Genomic DNA, 15,633 nt, shown 5'->3' on the forward strand with positions numbered 1-15,633 from the left:
CAGTGTTATGTTTTACACTTAGAAACTGTCACGATGCTCCTTGACATGAACTTTGAACCAGCTCCAAATGATAGCTAATCAATGTACTTTCATAAATTACTTCAGATAAGCCTATTCTTTATATGCCAGAAGGCTCCTCTAAGCAGCTTCACATAATTCTTGTTGCATTCCACACTGCCTTAAATATATAATAAAATATCTACCAAAGTGCACCTATTCAAACTCAGGTACAAAAAAGAGGAATGGGAACAAGCATTTCCAAATAAACAAACAAACCACCCCCAAAAAAGCCATGTTTGTAATTAGTGTACAGTGAGAATTTACTGCCCTATTTCAATTTAATACCACTATTTATACAATGGTGCCAACTTCACAGCTTAGCATGAAAGACACGCAAAGAAAGAGGGAAAGGGTATATCAGAGACCTTTCTTTCATTCAGATGGAAAGGTCAGCCACGATTTCAGTGGCTCAGAGGTTTCTAAGAATGTGTCCAAAGAAAACCTTGCAATTGGCATTGTTTAGCTCAGGAGAGAGCCAGAACTAAAACAACATTTCCTCACTCAAGGCAGATGAACCAAGTTGTATAGGAAAAATCAAAGTGCTTATGCTAGGCATAATTTCAAAATAACACTGTGGGAATGCAACAGAAATTGAAAACGTGGAACTTCGAACCAAAATCAGTGCATATTTCCTTGAGAAAGATGCTTAAGTTTTAAACACAAAAACCTGGATTTAAAAATAGTTTTACAGTACCTATGAACAGCTTTCATAATTATTTTCGTGTTTCGATGGAAAAACGTTGTTGCTGACTCAGGTTTTATTTGTTGTATTTAAACATAGCCCTGTTATATTTTGCAACTATAAACATTACAATCATGCCAATGCACAAGGAGGAACCAGAAAATGCAACTCAGTAAAAAACAAAACCTGAAACTCATTCATCCAACGAACGGCTTAGCAAAACGCCAAAGCAAATACCAATCACAAAAAACATACAAAAATGTTAAATATAAAATTGGCTTAGGTTTTAGCCATATGAGGTATCACAAGCAACACAGATAAGATTTTTTAAAGAATATATGATTTTAATTGACCTTGTCCCTTTAATGATAAATTTACAATGAAAATGACATGTCCACCATAATTCTGATATACAACATAGCTACCACCAATTTGCTGCAAATGCCTTTGCATTATATTTGTTTGTGGCAGAAGAGTAAATCTGATAAAAAATAAATTCTTATACATATCCATTCTTGTGAGCTTAATAACAAGATGAAATATTTAAATAAATGAAGTTAAAATTATACCAAAGAATATAAACATCCCTCCTGGATCTCTTCATGCAAGTATGTCCTCAGCACACTGTCATAAAGTGAAGACAAGATTTATTTGATGAAAATGTGGCAAAAGTATGTATTTGATGCTGGCCTGGTATTTTTCCTTCTGTCAACTGGAGTAATAACTTTTCCTCACCTCTAGTACTGATCGCATTGCACCCCCACAACTCAGAGGCCATTTGTGTTGGTCAGAACACATATGGCTGATAAATACGTGGCACCTGCACAATTTCTGATGTGCTTGCTGATCCCCTGAGGCCCCACTCCCAAATGCTGCCAAAGATGCTAGGGGCAGATGCTCAGATAGTTGCCATGGACAGGCAAGAGGAGGTGGTTTTATTTAATGTGGAAGAGAAAGAGTTTGTTCCGCCATCTCTCCGAGCTCTCACAATATGTACTCAGGCCTTGGTAAAAAAAAATACTTGAAGTAAATGTCAGCTAAAAGCACCCAAATCATGTTTGGTAATGCAAAAAAAGGACATATTTTAGGGTATGGTCAGTTAAGATATTCAAAGCTTCCATTGTTGCTTCTAGAAATGTCAGGGCCGTTCAGAAATGTCAGTTCCTTTGCTAGTTTCCAGATTGTAACTGAAGGATCATGTAGCTCTCTCTTTTTTTCTCTCTCTTTAGTAGGTCTATAAAGATCAGCTGGAAAGTGTAGACAACAATTGTTCATTGGTTAGCTTTACTTAGAGCTACAGGATATATATGTGCTTGGTTTTGCCTTATTGATCAATCTAGCTTACATTTTTAGCGCATACAAATAAAAATCAGGAAAAAAAAAAGTCGATGAAAAACACGAACAACACAAAACAAATAAGATTCCAATCGTGCAAATTTTGCTTCACTGGATAAAGCACTTCTTGACACAGTAATGTCCAGAATACCCCTCCCCCAGAAAAATACAGAATTGAGACTGAAGCCATTCTTTTTTTTTTCTTTTTTTCTTTTTTTTTTTTTTTTTTTTCCCTTAAGGCTATACAACACAAAGAAATAAAGCATGGAAAGAACATCTCATTGGGCTCAACACTTCATTCTTCTGGCTCTGGAATGAGCCTTTGACAAAGCAATTGTGTGGTCCGAGTAATTTGTCTCATTGGAACAAGAAGAGAAAGAAGAGGGGAAAAAATGAACAAGTGGAAAAAAAATAATAAAAAAGAAGAAAGTCAATGATCCCACCAATAAAATCCGAAATTGACTTTACAATCACAGGTACAAATTGCTCAGGTCGATAATTTCATTTCTCCTAAAGATCACTGTCGTCTAAAACTAATTAGAGGCGCAGGTTCCCGAGGAATTGTCAATATTCAAAGCAAATGTTGGAGTTTAGAAGGTCATCATTCTTCTACTGTGACAGTCTGATGGGGTGACTGGAAATATTGTCGTGTGCTGCCAAGTTCAGGGTGTTGTTAACTGAATTCTTGTACCAGCTCATCAATCTGTCTCCTATTTGGCCTTCTCTTATAGTGGAAAGACTAAGAAGCCAGAAAAGGTTGAATATTTCCACCCGCCCATGAGGTTACCCCTTTCCAGTTTGAGATGCACTTTGTCTTCTCTTTCCATGAGGAGCAAGACCCCGTTGCTGGCTGCTTCTCTGGTGACGTCCTGATCCCCTGCAAAAGCTGAAATCACTGGGTAGCCGTTTTGCATTAAACTTACCTAGAAAGTGCAAAGAAAGAGAATCTGAGTTTTGTCAATAGCCTCAGTGATTTCCTTGCTCTGTGCACTCCATTAAACTTTGGCACAGGTTAGAGATAGAGATGAGCTAAGCAAAGGCAATGCATGACTTTTGTCATGCATGCAGAACCTTTTATCTAAAATAATCCACTGCCTTATTCTTTATCTGCTGGGTTTATAAATGGGGGGTGGGAAGTGGGGGGGGGGGGGGGGGGAAGCAGAGATGAGTATTCGAAAAAGCACCAAGACAGCTAGATCAAAACCCACCTGGATGGTTTGTCTGTTATAGACCTTGACCACGTGGAAACTGAAACTATATATCCCTTTCCTTGGCGCTACAAATATACTGGAAGCAAGATCAAAATGGTTGCCAATATTAACTAATACCTGGAAAGTAAACAAAGGAAAAAAAAAAAAAAAAAAAAAAAAAAAGGAAAGAGACAGAGAGAAGAGAGAAAGAAATCAGACCTTGTCTTAACAAAGTGCAAGCGATAACACGACATGAGCTCCATGAGCAATATAAAGCCTACTTGGAATGGCATTTGCGGCACAATTAAAAGTGCGCTGCAGAGGAACGGAGTCAAGTTACAGAGGCATTACAGAAGCGATGCGGTTCATAAATGATTTAGTTACGCGGTGATGAGCTCCAAAGCACATCAGATGAAGCACAAATGTCCACACCACACTGCCAGTGAGGCAAAGGTGGCAGGAGGTGGCAGTGGCAGGGAGGCGAGGAGAAATTAATGCACCTGGAACTTAGCAGTTCACGAAGCAAATACAGATCTTTTAGCCTATGCTCAGAAACCAGATCTGCCCTCATGTTTAAAAGCGTATACAACAGAAATCAGACTGTGATATTGCTCATGAAGAGAGGAGAAGAGAGGACCCTCAGCACGGGAACATCTGTCTGAACATCCATCTGCCTCGTGCCTTTCCATGCCCTCCGCAATTACCCCGGGTACTGGGGTGAGTCCGTTCCTCTTCCTCAGCAACAATCTGAATTTCCCATTTTTTTTTAATGACTTTTAACCAAAAACAAAAAATACATATATATATATATATATTATAAAAAAAAAAAAAAAGAAAGAAAGAAAGGAAAAGAAAGGAAAAGGAAAGGGAAAAGGAGAGGGAAAGGAAAAGGGAAAGGGAAAGGGAAAGGGAAAGGGAAAGAAAAGAAAAGAAAAGAAAAGAAAAGAAAAGAAAAGAAAAGAAAAGAAAAGAAAAGAAAAGAAAAGAAAAGAAAAGAAAAGAAAAGAAAAGAAAAGAAAAGAAAAGAAAAGAAAAGAAAAGAAAAGAAAAGAAAAGAAAAGAAAAGAAAAGAAAAGAAAAGAAAAGAACAGAAAAGAGAAAAGAAAAGATGAGCCCTCAGGCAGAGGTTGGAATAGAAAAATAAAATAAATAAATAAATAACAACAAAAAAACCACCACGATCCCGTGGTAGACGCTCCCGTGGGGTGAGCCCCGTGGCGGCAGCTCAGCCACACTCTGCTCACGCCCGGCCCCACTGCCGTCACCTTTTCCTGCACAGCTGCACTCAGCTTTGAGGGAGAAAAATATAAAGAAAAAATAATAATTAAAAAAAAATTAGCCCTGCATAGCACCGCGAGGGGCCAAACCCTATTGTTTCCAAGCAGCGGGAGGGGGGACATCAACCCGTTATTGTGAGAACAGAAAGAGGAACGCTTTCAAACCCCCAGCTAAGCACTGCGGGGTGAAGTATCTACAATGTGCTATATACACAGAGAAAGCTCTTTTTTTCCTTCTCTGCCGATCCGACTTTAGGAAATTTTGCACACAAGGAATAGTGCTGTGAACTCATCAAGGAGAAAAGGTACACAGGTGAAAGACAAGCGGACAGAAAGGTTAAAAAGTAGGGAAAACAGTGTGTGTGTGCATTTTGGATGACTCCGCAATACTGCTTCAGAAGTCAGGAGAAATAATAATGATAAAAAAAGAAAATCAGAAAAAAATGTAAGAACTGAATTTAATGGCAAAATCCAAACGGAACGGCGGGGCAGAGAAGGGCAGCAGCTCGGGATGCTGCATGAAGAATCTGGGGTGTGCCGTACGGGGCAGCACCGCTCCCCACCCGCAGGGACACGGCTCGGTAGCGCGGGGAGCCCCTTCAGCCCGCCCTTCTCCCGGCGGTACCGTAACGCTGCCATATGCGCTCGGCACCGGCAGATGCGGCGACTCCCCGCCCGTAAATCTCCGTCCTCCCTCTGCCCTGTAGATGGCCATCTCCCGCGAAAGACGCGTTCCCGTCCCACCTGCCCTGGGACGATCCTCGGGGGTGTCTTGGCACCAGGTGGCACATTAGAGTACTCCGCCAGCCACGGGACCGCCACCAACCCAGAAAGCCCCGCAGCCGCCCCAAAGGACGTCCCGAACTCTTTCCGAGGTGTTGAACCGTGGGGTGGTTATTAGCGGATGGCGGAGAGGGAGTGAGAGGGAAGATGCAAGGCGTAAGCGTGGGGCGAGGGGATGCCGAGGCGGGATCAGCACGAACGAAGCAGGCGGCGGCGGCTGACCTGGTCGAAGTAGATGGTCATAGTGCGGTTGCTCATCTCGGAGGGCTCGTGGTTGGTGCTGCGGGTGGCCGAGAAGGCCACCTTGGCGCTGCCCGAGCGCACGGAGATCCCCAGGGAGGAGGTGATGGCGCCGTCGGCCGAAGGGCTGGAGTCGCACACCACCAGGCACTTCCCCTCCAGGACGATGGGCTCCGTGTCGTTCTGCGCCCGCACCGGGCACCCGGCGGGCAGCAGCAGCAGCAGTAGCGGCAGCGCCGCCGCCAGGCAGCAGCAGCAGCCGCCCGCCGCCTCGGGCAGCGCCCCCCGCCGCCGCCGCCCCATGCCCCGCGCCGGACCGCCGCCTCTCGGGCTCTCCGCCGCCGGGCGGGCGCGGGGAGGCGGAGGGGGCTGCGCGCCTGCTGCCGCCGCGGCGCCCCGCGGCCAGCGCTCGGCGGGACGGCGGCTGGGCGGCGGCGGGGCCGCGCCTTCCTCCCTTCTCCTCCTCCTCCTCCTGCTCCTCCGCGCGGGGTGAAGGAGCTTCCTCAGAGGGCGGGCGGCGCGCAGCCTGGTGGGGTAAGGGCGGCGGTGAGGCGACGGCGGGGAGCCGGGCACCGCGCAGCCCCGCACCGTGCAGCCCGGCAGTACCCCCGCCCCGCCCTACAGCCGGCAGAGGCACAACAGGTCTGGGGGAGACCGCGCCGCCGCCTCTTCTCCTCCCTTTCCCCGTCCCCCAGCAGGTCCGCAGCCGGGGGACCCTCCCAACCCCGCGCTGTGTCCCCTCGGGCTCCCAATGCTCCCTCTGTGCCTTCCATCCCGCACTCGTAGTGCTGCCCGGCCGCGCTCGGCGAGCCGCCGCCCTCCTCCTGCCCTCGGGTGCTCCACGTACTTCCCGACACTTCGTCCCCATCCCGGGCTGTCCGCGTTACCACGGACCCCAGTGGCTTCCACAACTCTGGCGGGAGGCTCGGGCACCCAGCTCCCAGCCCCGGCATGCGGAACGCACCGCAAGAGGCGAAACCTCTTCAGCCGGTGCCTACCCTGGAAGTTGCAGCTCAGTTTTCTCCGCTCAGCGGAGAAATCACTGAGGTCTCAGATCCCCCCCCGCCCCCCGCCCTCCCCAGGCATCTCTGCCGCTCGCCTCACACCGCGTCGCTAATGTTTAAAGTGGTGTTTCGCAAAGGGAGCCGCAGGCGGGGAAGGGAGCGGCCTCTTACCTGGGAGGTCCATGGCTGGAGAGGATAGCTGGCTGAGGAGCTCGTCCGGGACCTGGTACTGCTTAGAGAAAATGAGCCGAGATTGCGCTGGCAGAAAGAAAAGGAAACAGGAGTCGCCTCTTTCTCTCCCGCCCATTGCCAATAATCCCCCCCCAATCTCCCCCCTCCGGCCGCCACCGCCACCCGACGTTCTCCCTCCTCCCCTCCTTCCCTCCTCTCTCTCACACACACGCAAGCACCCGGCAGGGATTTAGTCTCCGACACCCCCCGCAGCACCGCGGGGCTCCTCCCGCCGCCGGCTGCAGCCAGAGGTCGGACAGACCCCTCGATGTCTATACCTGCACCCGTCGGGCTGAACGAACGTGCCGGATGGGAGTAGATGCCTACGGACAGCCGCGCAGCATCGCGAGCTGGAAGCTGCTTGGAATTCAGGGTTTAATGCAGATAACAATAGTACAAAACACTTAAATGGACCTGCTGTCGGGAGCACCGTACCTCGAAGGCCCGAACTCTCCGCCGCCCCTGCGCGGAACAGAGCCCAGCGCTCAGCTCACCATTAGGACAGCAGCGCTGCCCTGGGGCGGTCCCACTCCCAGCCCTGCGCCCGCACCGCCCGCCGAGCCGCGCCATAAGCGGGCGTGTGGCGCCACCTGGCGGCGGCGGCGGGCGCAGCGCGGGCCGGGAGCGGGTCGCGACCCGAGAGCGAGAGGGAAAACCCCCGAGGGCCAGGCGCCAGCTAAGGGCTGGGGCGGCCACCCCCGCCAGCTGTCCCTCCGGTCCTACAGAGCGATGGCGCTTATTACCGCCAAGGTTTATCAGTTTGCACCGGCTGCGAGTGTTTCGTGTGTTTCAGCGTGAGGCTGCTGCTGGGAGGGAGGGGACGGCGGAGCGCTGGCGGTGAAGTTTTGCGAGAAAAGCATTGCATTTCCATGCACTCTTCTCATTTACAAATGGGTTTTCTGGATGCATATGGCGTTTTCCTGGAGATCCCGATATGCAGACTTCAGCATCTGAAAGTATGCTAGAGAACCATACATAAATCCAAATGGTGGCTGTAATGTTCCCGAGCCGGAGAAAAATTTGCAGGTGTATCTCTGTAGTAAAATTACGATCTCATCTATGAATGAGTGCTCCTGTTTCAATCTTCTGCTTTAACCACCAGTAAGGAACCCCTGTGGGTGTCTGCCTGATGATTTGCACTGAGAAATTAATCATGCCCTGAAATCACGGCTAAGCAGTGTGCAGGGAATACCTAACCTATAGCTCCTTATTTTAAATGAGAATTTTATAGTAAGCCTGAAATACTTGCATTTGATGGTCTTTTTTTTTTTTTTTTTTTTTCTTTTTTCTTGCTTGTGCTCGGGTGTGGAGGGATGAGAGTAGAAAGCTGATATGCATAGTACACTAATAAGTATCAGAAAATCAAAGCAGGAACCAGGCTGCAAGGCAGCACCCATTCTGCAAGACAGTGAGAAGGACCACAGAAATTCATCCAAAGATATCAATTCTCAATCTCACATAGCTCTGGTACACTGGGGAGTCTTTAGATCAGACTAGTCATTGATTATTACTTTGCTGTATAAGTGAGGGATCAAAGCAGAGCCCAAAGATTTGCTCATTGTTTTATGTGACTTACAGAGCCCAGTGGTGAGGGAAGGATGGCGCGTCATCATTTCTCTCTGTTGCTCTTAAGAAAGATGAGCATGAAAACTAAAGGCAGCTGGAAAGCTCTTAAATGTACTGTGCATCCACAGGAAAACAGATGAAATCTTGCCTTTCTTCCAACACAAGGGATGAATCCCACACTTATGAATCCCCTTTCTCTTTTGGCAGATAATTTGCAAAAGAACTGTCAGCATGAATGCAAATGGAAGATAACAGAATATTTACTTGTAAACAAATCTATAATTATATGACATTTAGAATGTCAGTTTAAAAAAAGCTCTACTTATTATTTCTAATTAAATACTGTCCTTAAGGGATCAATCCACAACCTTCATGGAGCGACGTGGCTGCCAGAATTACAGAATTATTTTTGTATTTTCCTTTCTTCTGCGAATGGCCAGGCTGGAAATATATTTGGAATTACTAGTTGCAGTTCACTCAGTTATGGAATGACTTAGAATCATAGAATCATAGAATCACAAGGTTGGAAACTAGCTATAAGATCATCTAGTCCAACCATCTTCTCATTACCATTGCTACCACAAGCACTAAACCGTATCTCGCAGCTCCTCATCCAGAAGCCTCTTGAACACTGCCAGGGATGGTGACTCCACCACCTCCCGGGCAGCCATTGCAGTGCCTGACCTCTCTCTGAGAGAAAAAGTTTTTCCTCATGTCTAAAAAGAAGGTTTAACTTTTAAAGAAAATAGATAAAGTGTTTATAGTCCTCTTCCTTGAGCTCAGAATTGTTTATGTTGGGAAAGAACTGTATTATCAAGCTTGTGCTTTTTTTTTCAAGCTGGCAGCGCAAATTTTTATACCAGGGACAAGTTATACCTGGTGGTGTGGGATTCTGCAAGAAATGGAAATGCTCACTTCACTGGGACATTCCTTAAGCTAGCACTCACCTTCAACTCATTTAAGCCAAAAGCTTCAAGGGGAAAAGCTTTTTGTCTCATCTACTAAATCATCAACAGAAAGGTATTTTGATCAGTAGCTCCCAACTGTTTCCCATACATTATTTACATTAATGCCTAGCAAAATGGGACACTTCTTTCCCAAAGAAAATACACGCTTAACTGTTCCTGAAATTAGTTCACAGATATTTGCATGTTTTATCTATACATTATATATGCAAGCAGATGAATAGAATACAGAAAAAGAGAAGATGTTCTTTTAATGTGAAACACATTTTTGTCTTCCCATAGCATGAGAATAAGTTTATGACAGGGATGCAAAAACAATTTTTATGATGAACCAGGGTGCAGAAGACTGAGTCCTCATTTACTGAACAGACTGCCCTTTAGCTTAACAAATGTTGTTTCCATGGATTATGTATCCTTCAAATATTCTACTGTAAGACATTAAAAAATGGAATTTGATAAATGTGATTCTTTTTTCTTTGCAAGCATACTACTGGTAGAAAAAGTGTCAACAATAGTTTGTGATTAAATCAATTGATGTGACACCCCCATCATCCCACTCCCCAGGTAAGTCAGTTCCCTGTTACATTCAACCATTAATACAACTAAAGTAATATTTTGTACATTCAAATTAATTCGTTCTTTGTCTATCAGGGCACCAGGGCAGATTACTTTACAGCTACCAGCTATGGTAAAGATTATGTAACTTTCTGGTGATAACATCCGCAAGATTTTCAAGTGCACACAACCCAGAAAAAAAAAAATATAATAAACTAGAGTTCATTCACAGAATGAAGCTTAGACTACTTTTCTCCTGGTCTTTAGGGCCTCAAACATCAACTAAGGCTATATTTTATCCTGCAGAGGATGACTTACCATGAGTATTTCTGAGGTGTCAGTTCTGATTTGCAGAGGTACTCCCCTCATAAGAAGATCAGGACTACAGAGGGAAACTTTTGCATCACGTCTTCATATGGAATATGACTGTAATTTCAGATATATATGCATACCATCTTACACACTGAGAGAAATACATGTAATTCCTCTGCATTTTTTTCTTGTAAAAATATCAAAAAACTGCTAGACAGCAGTCTGGATTGGAACATATAACTTTCTTTTCTTCCATAATGTAACTCTGATTTCCAATGATTTGTTAAATAATTAATGGAAGCGTGACATACTAAAAAAGAATAAAGCATTGGAATAAACTTTAATTGCAGATGTAATTAATCATAGAGCTCTGACTTGATACTATTAAATATCAAATTGGTTCTCTCTATGTCTTTGTATTATAGCATTCACAATTACTTGGATAATATTACTACTTCTTCAGAGGAGCAAACTTATTGAATCATTATCAAAGCTTTTCTTCAATATTTTTTTGTGCTGCAACTCTTTTATTAAAGTATTGTTAAATGCAGTCTTGTAACCCTATAGAGATGAAATAGACATGAAATGCCACATAACTCTGGTGGTGGTAGCAGAGTTCTTACACATGGTTGTGCTATGATATTAAAATGCACTCTTCTAAGACAAGTTTGTAATGCTGCTACCTTACATACTGTACCAGATAATGTTCAATAAATAGCCCCTGCAGTGAGATGGCTAGCACTTAGCAATATGTAACTGTACTCTGTTTTATCTCTCATTTCATGGAATTTCAGCTCCAGGAGGAGAAGAGATAAATAGTTTTTAAGATGAAAGTTATTCTGTAATACTTTTTTTTTTTTTTTTTTTTTTTTTTTTTTTCCCTAGTGCAGTGTTCTGACTCTATCACCAGCCTCCTTGACAAACAAATTTTCAGGCCAGTCAGGTTTGTTTGAGAGAGCTTAGAAATGCAGATGTCATATCATTAGAAAAATTGCAGCAGAAAGCTTGTTTTTTTTTTTTTTCTAAGCATAAACAAATCAGAAACATTCAGACAATGTGAATGCAGTCTCCTGTATACATGGTGCATTCAATGCTTAACTCCATTTACAAGGTTTGTGTCCTCTGAACAGTGCTTAGCAATGAAACTTGAGCAGGTTTCTGCTATTGTCTGAGTTCTTTCTTTCCAAAATAACATTTTCTTACCTTGATAAGGCAGCAACACAGCCCATCTTCCAAGGAAGGAACTGAAGACAATTCAGCACACCTTCCAAGGATGGAGCTTATTGGTAAAAAAAAGAAAGACCACTTGCCTTGCTTATCACATTTGGCCAATATAAATACTGACTTATTTTATATGTAACACTCAGCACTGCCAGTGTGCCTATATTAGGTAATTATAGATACTATGTTCTAGTTCCACATGAGAATAATGAAAAATGTATAGGTTTTTGTTGGGGTGTTATTTATTTTGTGTGTGTGTGTGTTTGTATTTACCTGCTTGCCACAGGTGAGACTATACAGTGTCACATCCATGCAAATTTTAAAGCTGAGATATGAATGGTTCATTTTTGGAAGAGAGAATCTTAAAACTGGACTTTGAAATACAGCAAAGAGATGCCACAACCTTCAATTGGCTTCTCTAGTTCACTAAGCACAATTCCAAAGTGGGTCTTCCTGTACTTTTTGCAAAAGGCTGTAGCAAATTGCCTGTTTTTACTACTGCATGATAAATTGTATTAGCAGAGAAGACTAAGACGTTTCTGAGAACAATCCACTGAAGGAAGAATATATGGCATAGACAGAGGACTGCATTATTAATTTTTTCATTTAGTTCTGAGCTTAGCCTCTCAGAATACAAAATCAGATTTGAAAAGCAATGCTGTAGAAGAAAAGGAAGGAAATCTATAACTCTTGTTTTTACATTTGTTTACTTCATTTTCTGTTGCTTCAGTTTTTGATTCTGCTTGAAAGAGGTACAGCTTTTTTGAGAGAACAGCTGCCCTGTAAGCAGGCCTCTGTGTGTTGTCTGAAGTTGCACTTACAAAAAAAAGAGTACAGAAAATACTTCTTGCTTTGGAAACCATATCCATCATATAGATCTCTAACCATTCTGCCACAGAGCAAAGCCAGCCAGATTCAGCCTATGTAAAATTCATCAAATAGAACAATAGCTCAGCCAAAAGACTACTTACAACTTCATAAAATTAAAACAGATGTATTGGTCACCTTTACATGCTCATTCCACCTCAGCACGGTGGCTGCTGAAAATACTCTGATGATATTTGAAAGACCCAGAAGATTTGAAACTTAGTTTCCCTTACCGTGTAATGAAGACATCTGTCTGTCAACAACTGTATCATAAACATTTTTTCTAGATTATTTCATGCTTTTTCGCTTTTACTCCAGCTGGATTCACTCTTTTCATAAATAAATAAATGAATATATTCAAATCTAGGCACGTGAATGGCTGTGTTATGGGACTGTTGCATTTAGCAGGTTACTGTAACAGGTGCATAAACAAAGACATCCCAAAGTAACAAAGTCTCATTTTTTCAGTGAGTAGCCCTGCTCATTTTTAAAGCCCTAATGCTTCTACCCTGGCTGTAGAACTGCATTTATTTTAAATGCAGAAGGCTGAAGATCCTAGTCTAAATGTTTTCTATTTGATCCCAACTTAGTAAAATGATGTTTCCACTATGATGAGCTTAAGAAAAGTCCAAGTAACTGATGGCTGTTGAAATATAATTGTGTTTAGAATAAAATATAGTAGTTCAAATGGAAGAGATCCTACAAAGTTCATCAAGTTCAACTGCCTTATCATTGCAGGGTTAAACAAAAGTTAAAACATTTTAATTATCCAAATGCCTCTTGAGCACTGACAGGCATGGACATCAACAACCTCTCTAGGAAGCCTGTTCCAGTGCTTGACCATCCTCACTGTAAAGAATTCTTTCCTGATGTCCACATAGTGGTTTTGTGCCATTCCCATCCTGCCACCAGGTACCAAGAGCAGAGCCCAGTACCTTCCTCTGTTTCCCATTCTCAGAGAGCTGTGGAGAGCAACAGAGTTGCCTCTTGGCCTTTTCTACATGCTGGACAACACAACTGTCCTAAGCCTCTTCTCACAAGGAAATGCCAACTAGTTGCCAGTCCTTTTTACCAGTCCTTTTGCCAACTTTATTGCCTTTCTCTGGATGTTTTCAAGGACTTCAACATCCTTTTTAGGTTCTGGAGTCTGGAGCTGAACACAATAATCAAAGTGAGGCTGCACCAAAGGTAAGTAGAGTGGGAGGATCACCTCCTCTGACTGGCTGTCCATGCTGTGTTTAATGTGTTCCAAAATGTATTTTGCTCTCTCAGCTGTCAGGGCAAGATGGACATTTGGCCTACACGGGTATTATGAGACATCATGATACAAGTGTATTTCATTTCTGTAGCAAGGTTTTGGAAGTGTAGTACCACAAGGGTGGCATCTGTGAGAAGAGATCAGGGGCGGCCCCCACACTGGACAGATCTGATTCCAGCCAGCTCTAAAATGGATGCACCAATGGTGAAGCTGTCAGCCAAGCTGGTAGCACCTCTTGTATTTAGGACAGGACAAAAACTACTGTGCAGCAGCTATAAGAAAAGGGAATGAGAAGAATTTGAGGGAAACATCTCTGCAGACCCCAAGCTAAGAAAAGGAAGAAGCACTTCATGTGCCAGAGAAGAGATCACATTGAAGGAGACTGTTTTTGACAGCCTGTAAGACTGCAGCCCATAGAAGACCCCACACTCCACCAGGCAGTGTGCCCTAAGCAAACTGCAGCTCATGGAGAGCTCATGCAGGTGCAGGCCCAAGAAGAATTGCAGCCCACAGAGAATCACTACCAAAGCAGTGTGTTCCTGATGGACTGTATCTTGTGTATCTAGTTTAGGTTTTACTCTGAGTGTTCTACTCTGTTCTCAACTGACAATAAATTAAATTATTTTTCCCCCTATTGATCTCATTTAGCCTGTGTTGGTAAGCAACATCCCCGTTTTAACCTCAATGCAACATATTTTCCATCTTTCTCCCTATGTCTTGCTAAGGAGGGGGAGTGAGAAAGCAGCTCAGTGAGCACCTGTAAGCCAAACGCAGTCAACTCATCACAGTCATCTAGGGTGCAGGAAAATTTACATCCATTCAAGGAGTTAACATTGCTAATATGAATTAAATGTGTCTAACTTCAGTTCTGTGTTGCTGTAGAATCCAACTCCATCCTTGAGACAAAACTTCATACCCGTTTAGCTCTGGCAGGTCTGTGAAGAATTCTGTTCTTGCCTCATTAGAAATTATTTGGAATAGCAATCTTTGTCTCCTTTGAAAGCATCAGAAAATGTATAGCTAGTCCAAATCCAGCCATTGTGCACCAGTTCAGCATTACATTGTTCGCTTCCAGAATCCAAAGCTTTTATCAAAAAAGGTTTTATCTGTTACAGAAGTAGAGATAGCCTCACAAACCTTGCAATGGCAACCTCTGCTACTTTAAACATTGTATTTTCAAGTATGACCTATCCCATTCATCTTAGTGGGTGCTAAATCAGATGTCCCTGAAAACACTCATTAAATGTCACTTCTTTCAGTCCTCATCAAAGCAAGTAGGAAAGGAGATGGAACATTCATGTTGGTTTAACACTGATAGGTAGCTAAGCTCCACCACTTCATTCTCTCACTCTCCATTCTCAACAGGACAAGGGGAGAGAAAACAATGAGAAAAGTTCATGGGTTGAAATAAGGACAGGAAGATCACTCACCAATTACCATTGTGGGCAAAACAGGCAGCATAAGGAAGATTAATGTAGTTTACTGCTTATGACTAACAGACTAGAGCAGTGAGAGATGAAAAACACCTTCCCTACTGATTCTGCCTCTTTTACCTTCTCTCCAAAACAGAGCAGGGGAATGTGAATGGAGGCTGTTCTCAGTTCATAACACTTCGTCTCTGCTGCTCCTTCAAGGTCACTTTGTGGGACCCCTGCTCCCCATGGGTCCCTCCCACACATGCCATTCCTCCCAGACTGATCCTTCATGGGCTTCCCACATCTCTTCCAGCACTGCTCCAACTCTGCATCTCTCCCAGCATTGCTCCAACATGGTTCTGTACCACAGTGCCCACTCATCAGGCACTGCTCCACCCTGGGTTGTTCCTGTGGGGGTGCCCATGGAATGTGCCTCCTTCAGGCCTCTTCCACCACTGCCCTGCAAGCTGCTCTGTGGCTGCATGGGCAGAATTGCTCTGCATGGTGCCCATGGGCTGCAGGGGGATAGCCTGCTCCTCCGTGGGCCTCTTCTGGGCTGCAGAGAGCTGCTGCTGTATACCTGGAGCTCCTCCTGCCTCCTTTTGCACTGACCTTGGTGCAGGACTGTTTTCTCGCATCTCTCACTCCTCTCTCGCAGCTGCTGTTGCACAG

At 44.1% G+C, this 15,633-nt stretch overlaps 1 protein-coding gene and 1 long non-coding RNA gene across 3 annotated transcripts; both read right to left on the reverse strand.

Annotated features, from left to right (window-relative positions):
• Positions 1–177: 177 nt before the first annotated feature.
• On the reverse strand, positions 178–5,870 carry CBLN2 (cerebellin 2 precursor). Its single transcript, XM_048939312.1, has 3 exons — positions 5,550–5,870; positions 3,286–3,405; positions 178–3,000 (listed from the first exon to the last, which is right to left on the reverse strand). Exons 1-3 carry the CDS (start codon positions 5,868–5,870, stop codon positions 2,803–2,805), a joined length of 639 nt encoding a protein of 212 aa, XP_048795269.1. The 3' UTR covers positions 178–2,802.
• A 106-nt stretch (positions 5,871–5,976) lies between these two features.
• Positions 5,977–7,323, reverse strand: LOC125690836 (uncharacterized). 2 transcript variants are annotated; one of them, XR_007375807.1, is made up of 4 exons: positions 7,238–7,323; positions 7,081–7,159; positions 6,743–6,829; positions 5,977–6,093 (listed from the first exon to the last, which is right to left on the reverse strand). It is a non-coding gene; the product is annotated as an uncharacterized LOC125690836 (long non-coding RNA). The 2 variants fall into 2 exon arrangements; XR_007375806.1 differs by having other exon boundaries at positions 7,081–7,281.
• Between the last annotated feature and the right edge of the window lie 8,310 nt (positions 7,324–15,633).

This window comes from Lagopus muta, chromosome 3 (assembly GCF_023343835.1).
Source record: "Lagopus muta isolate bLagMut1 chromosome 3, bLagMut1 primary, whole genome shotgun sequence".
NCBI classification, from domain to species: domain Eukaryota; kingdom Metazoa; phylum Chordata; class Aves; order Galliformes; family Phasianidae; genus Lagopus; species Lagopus muta.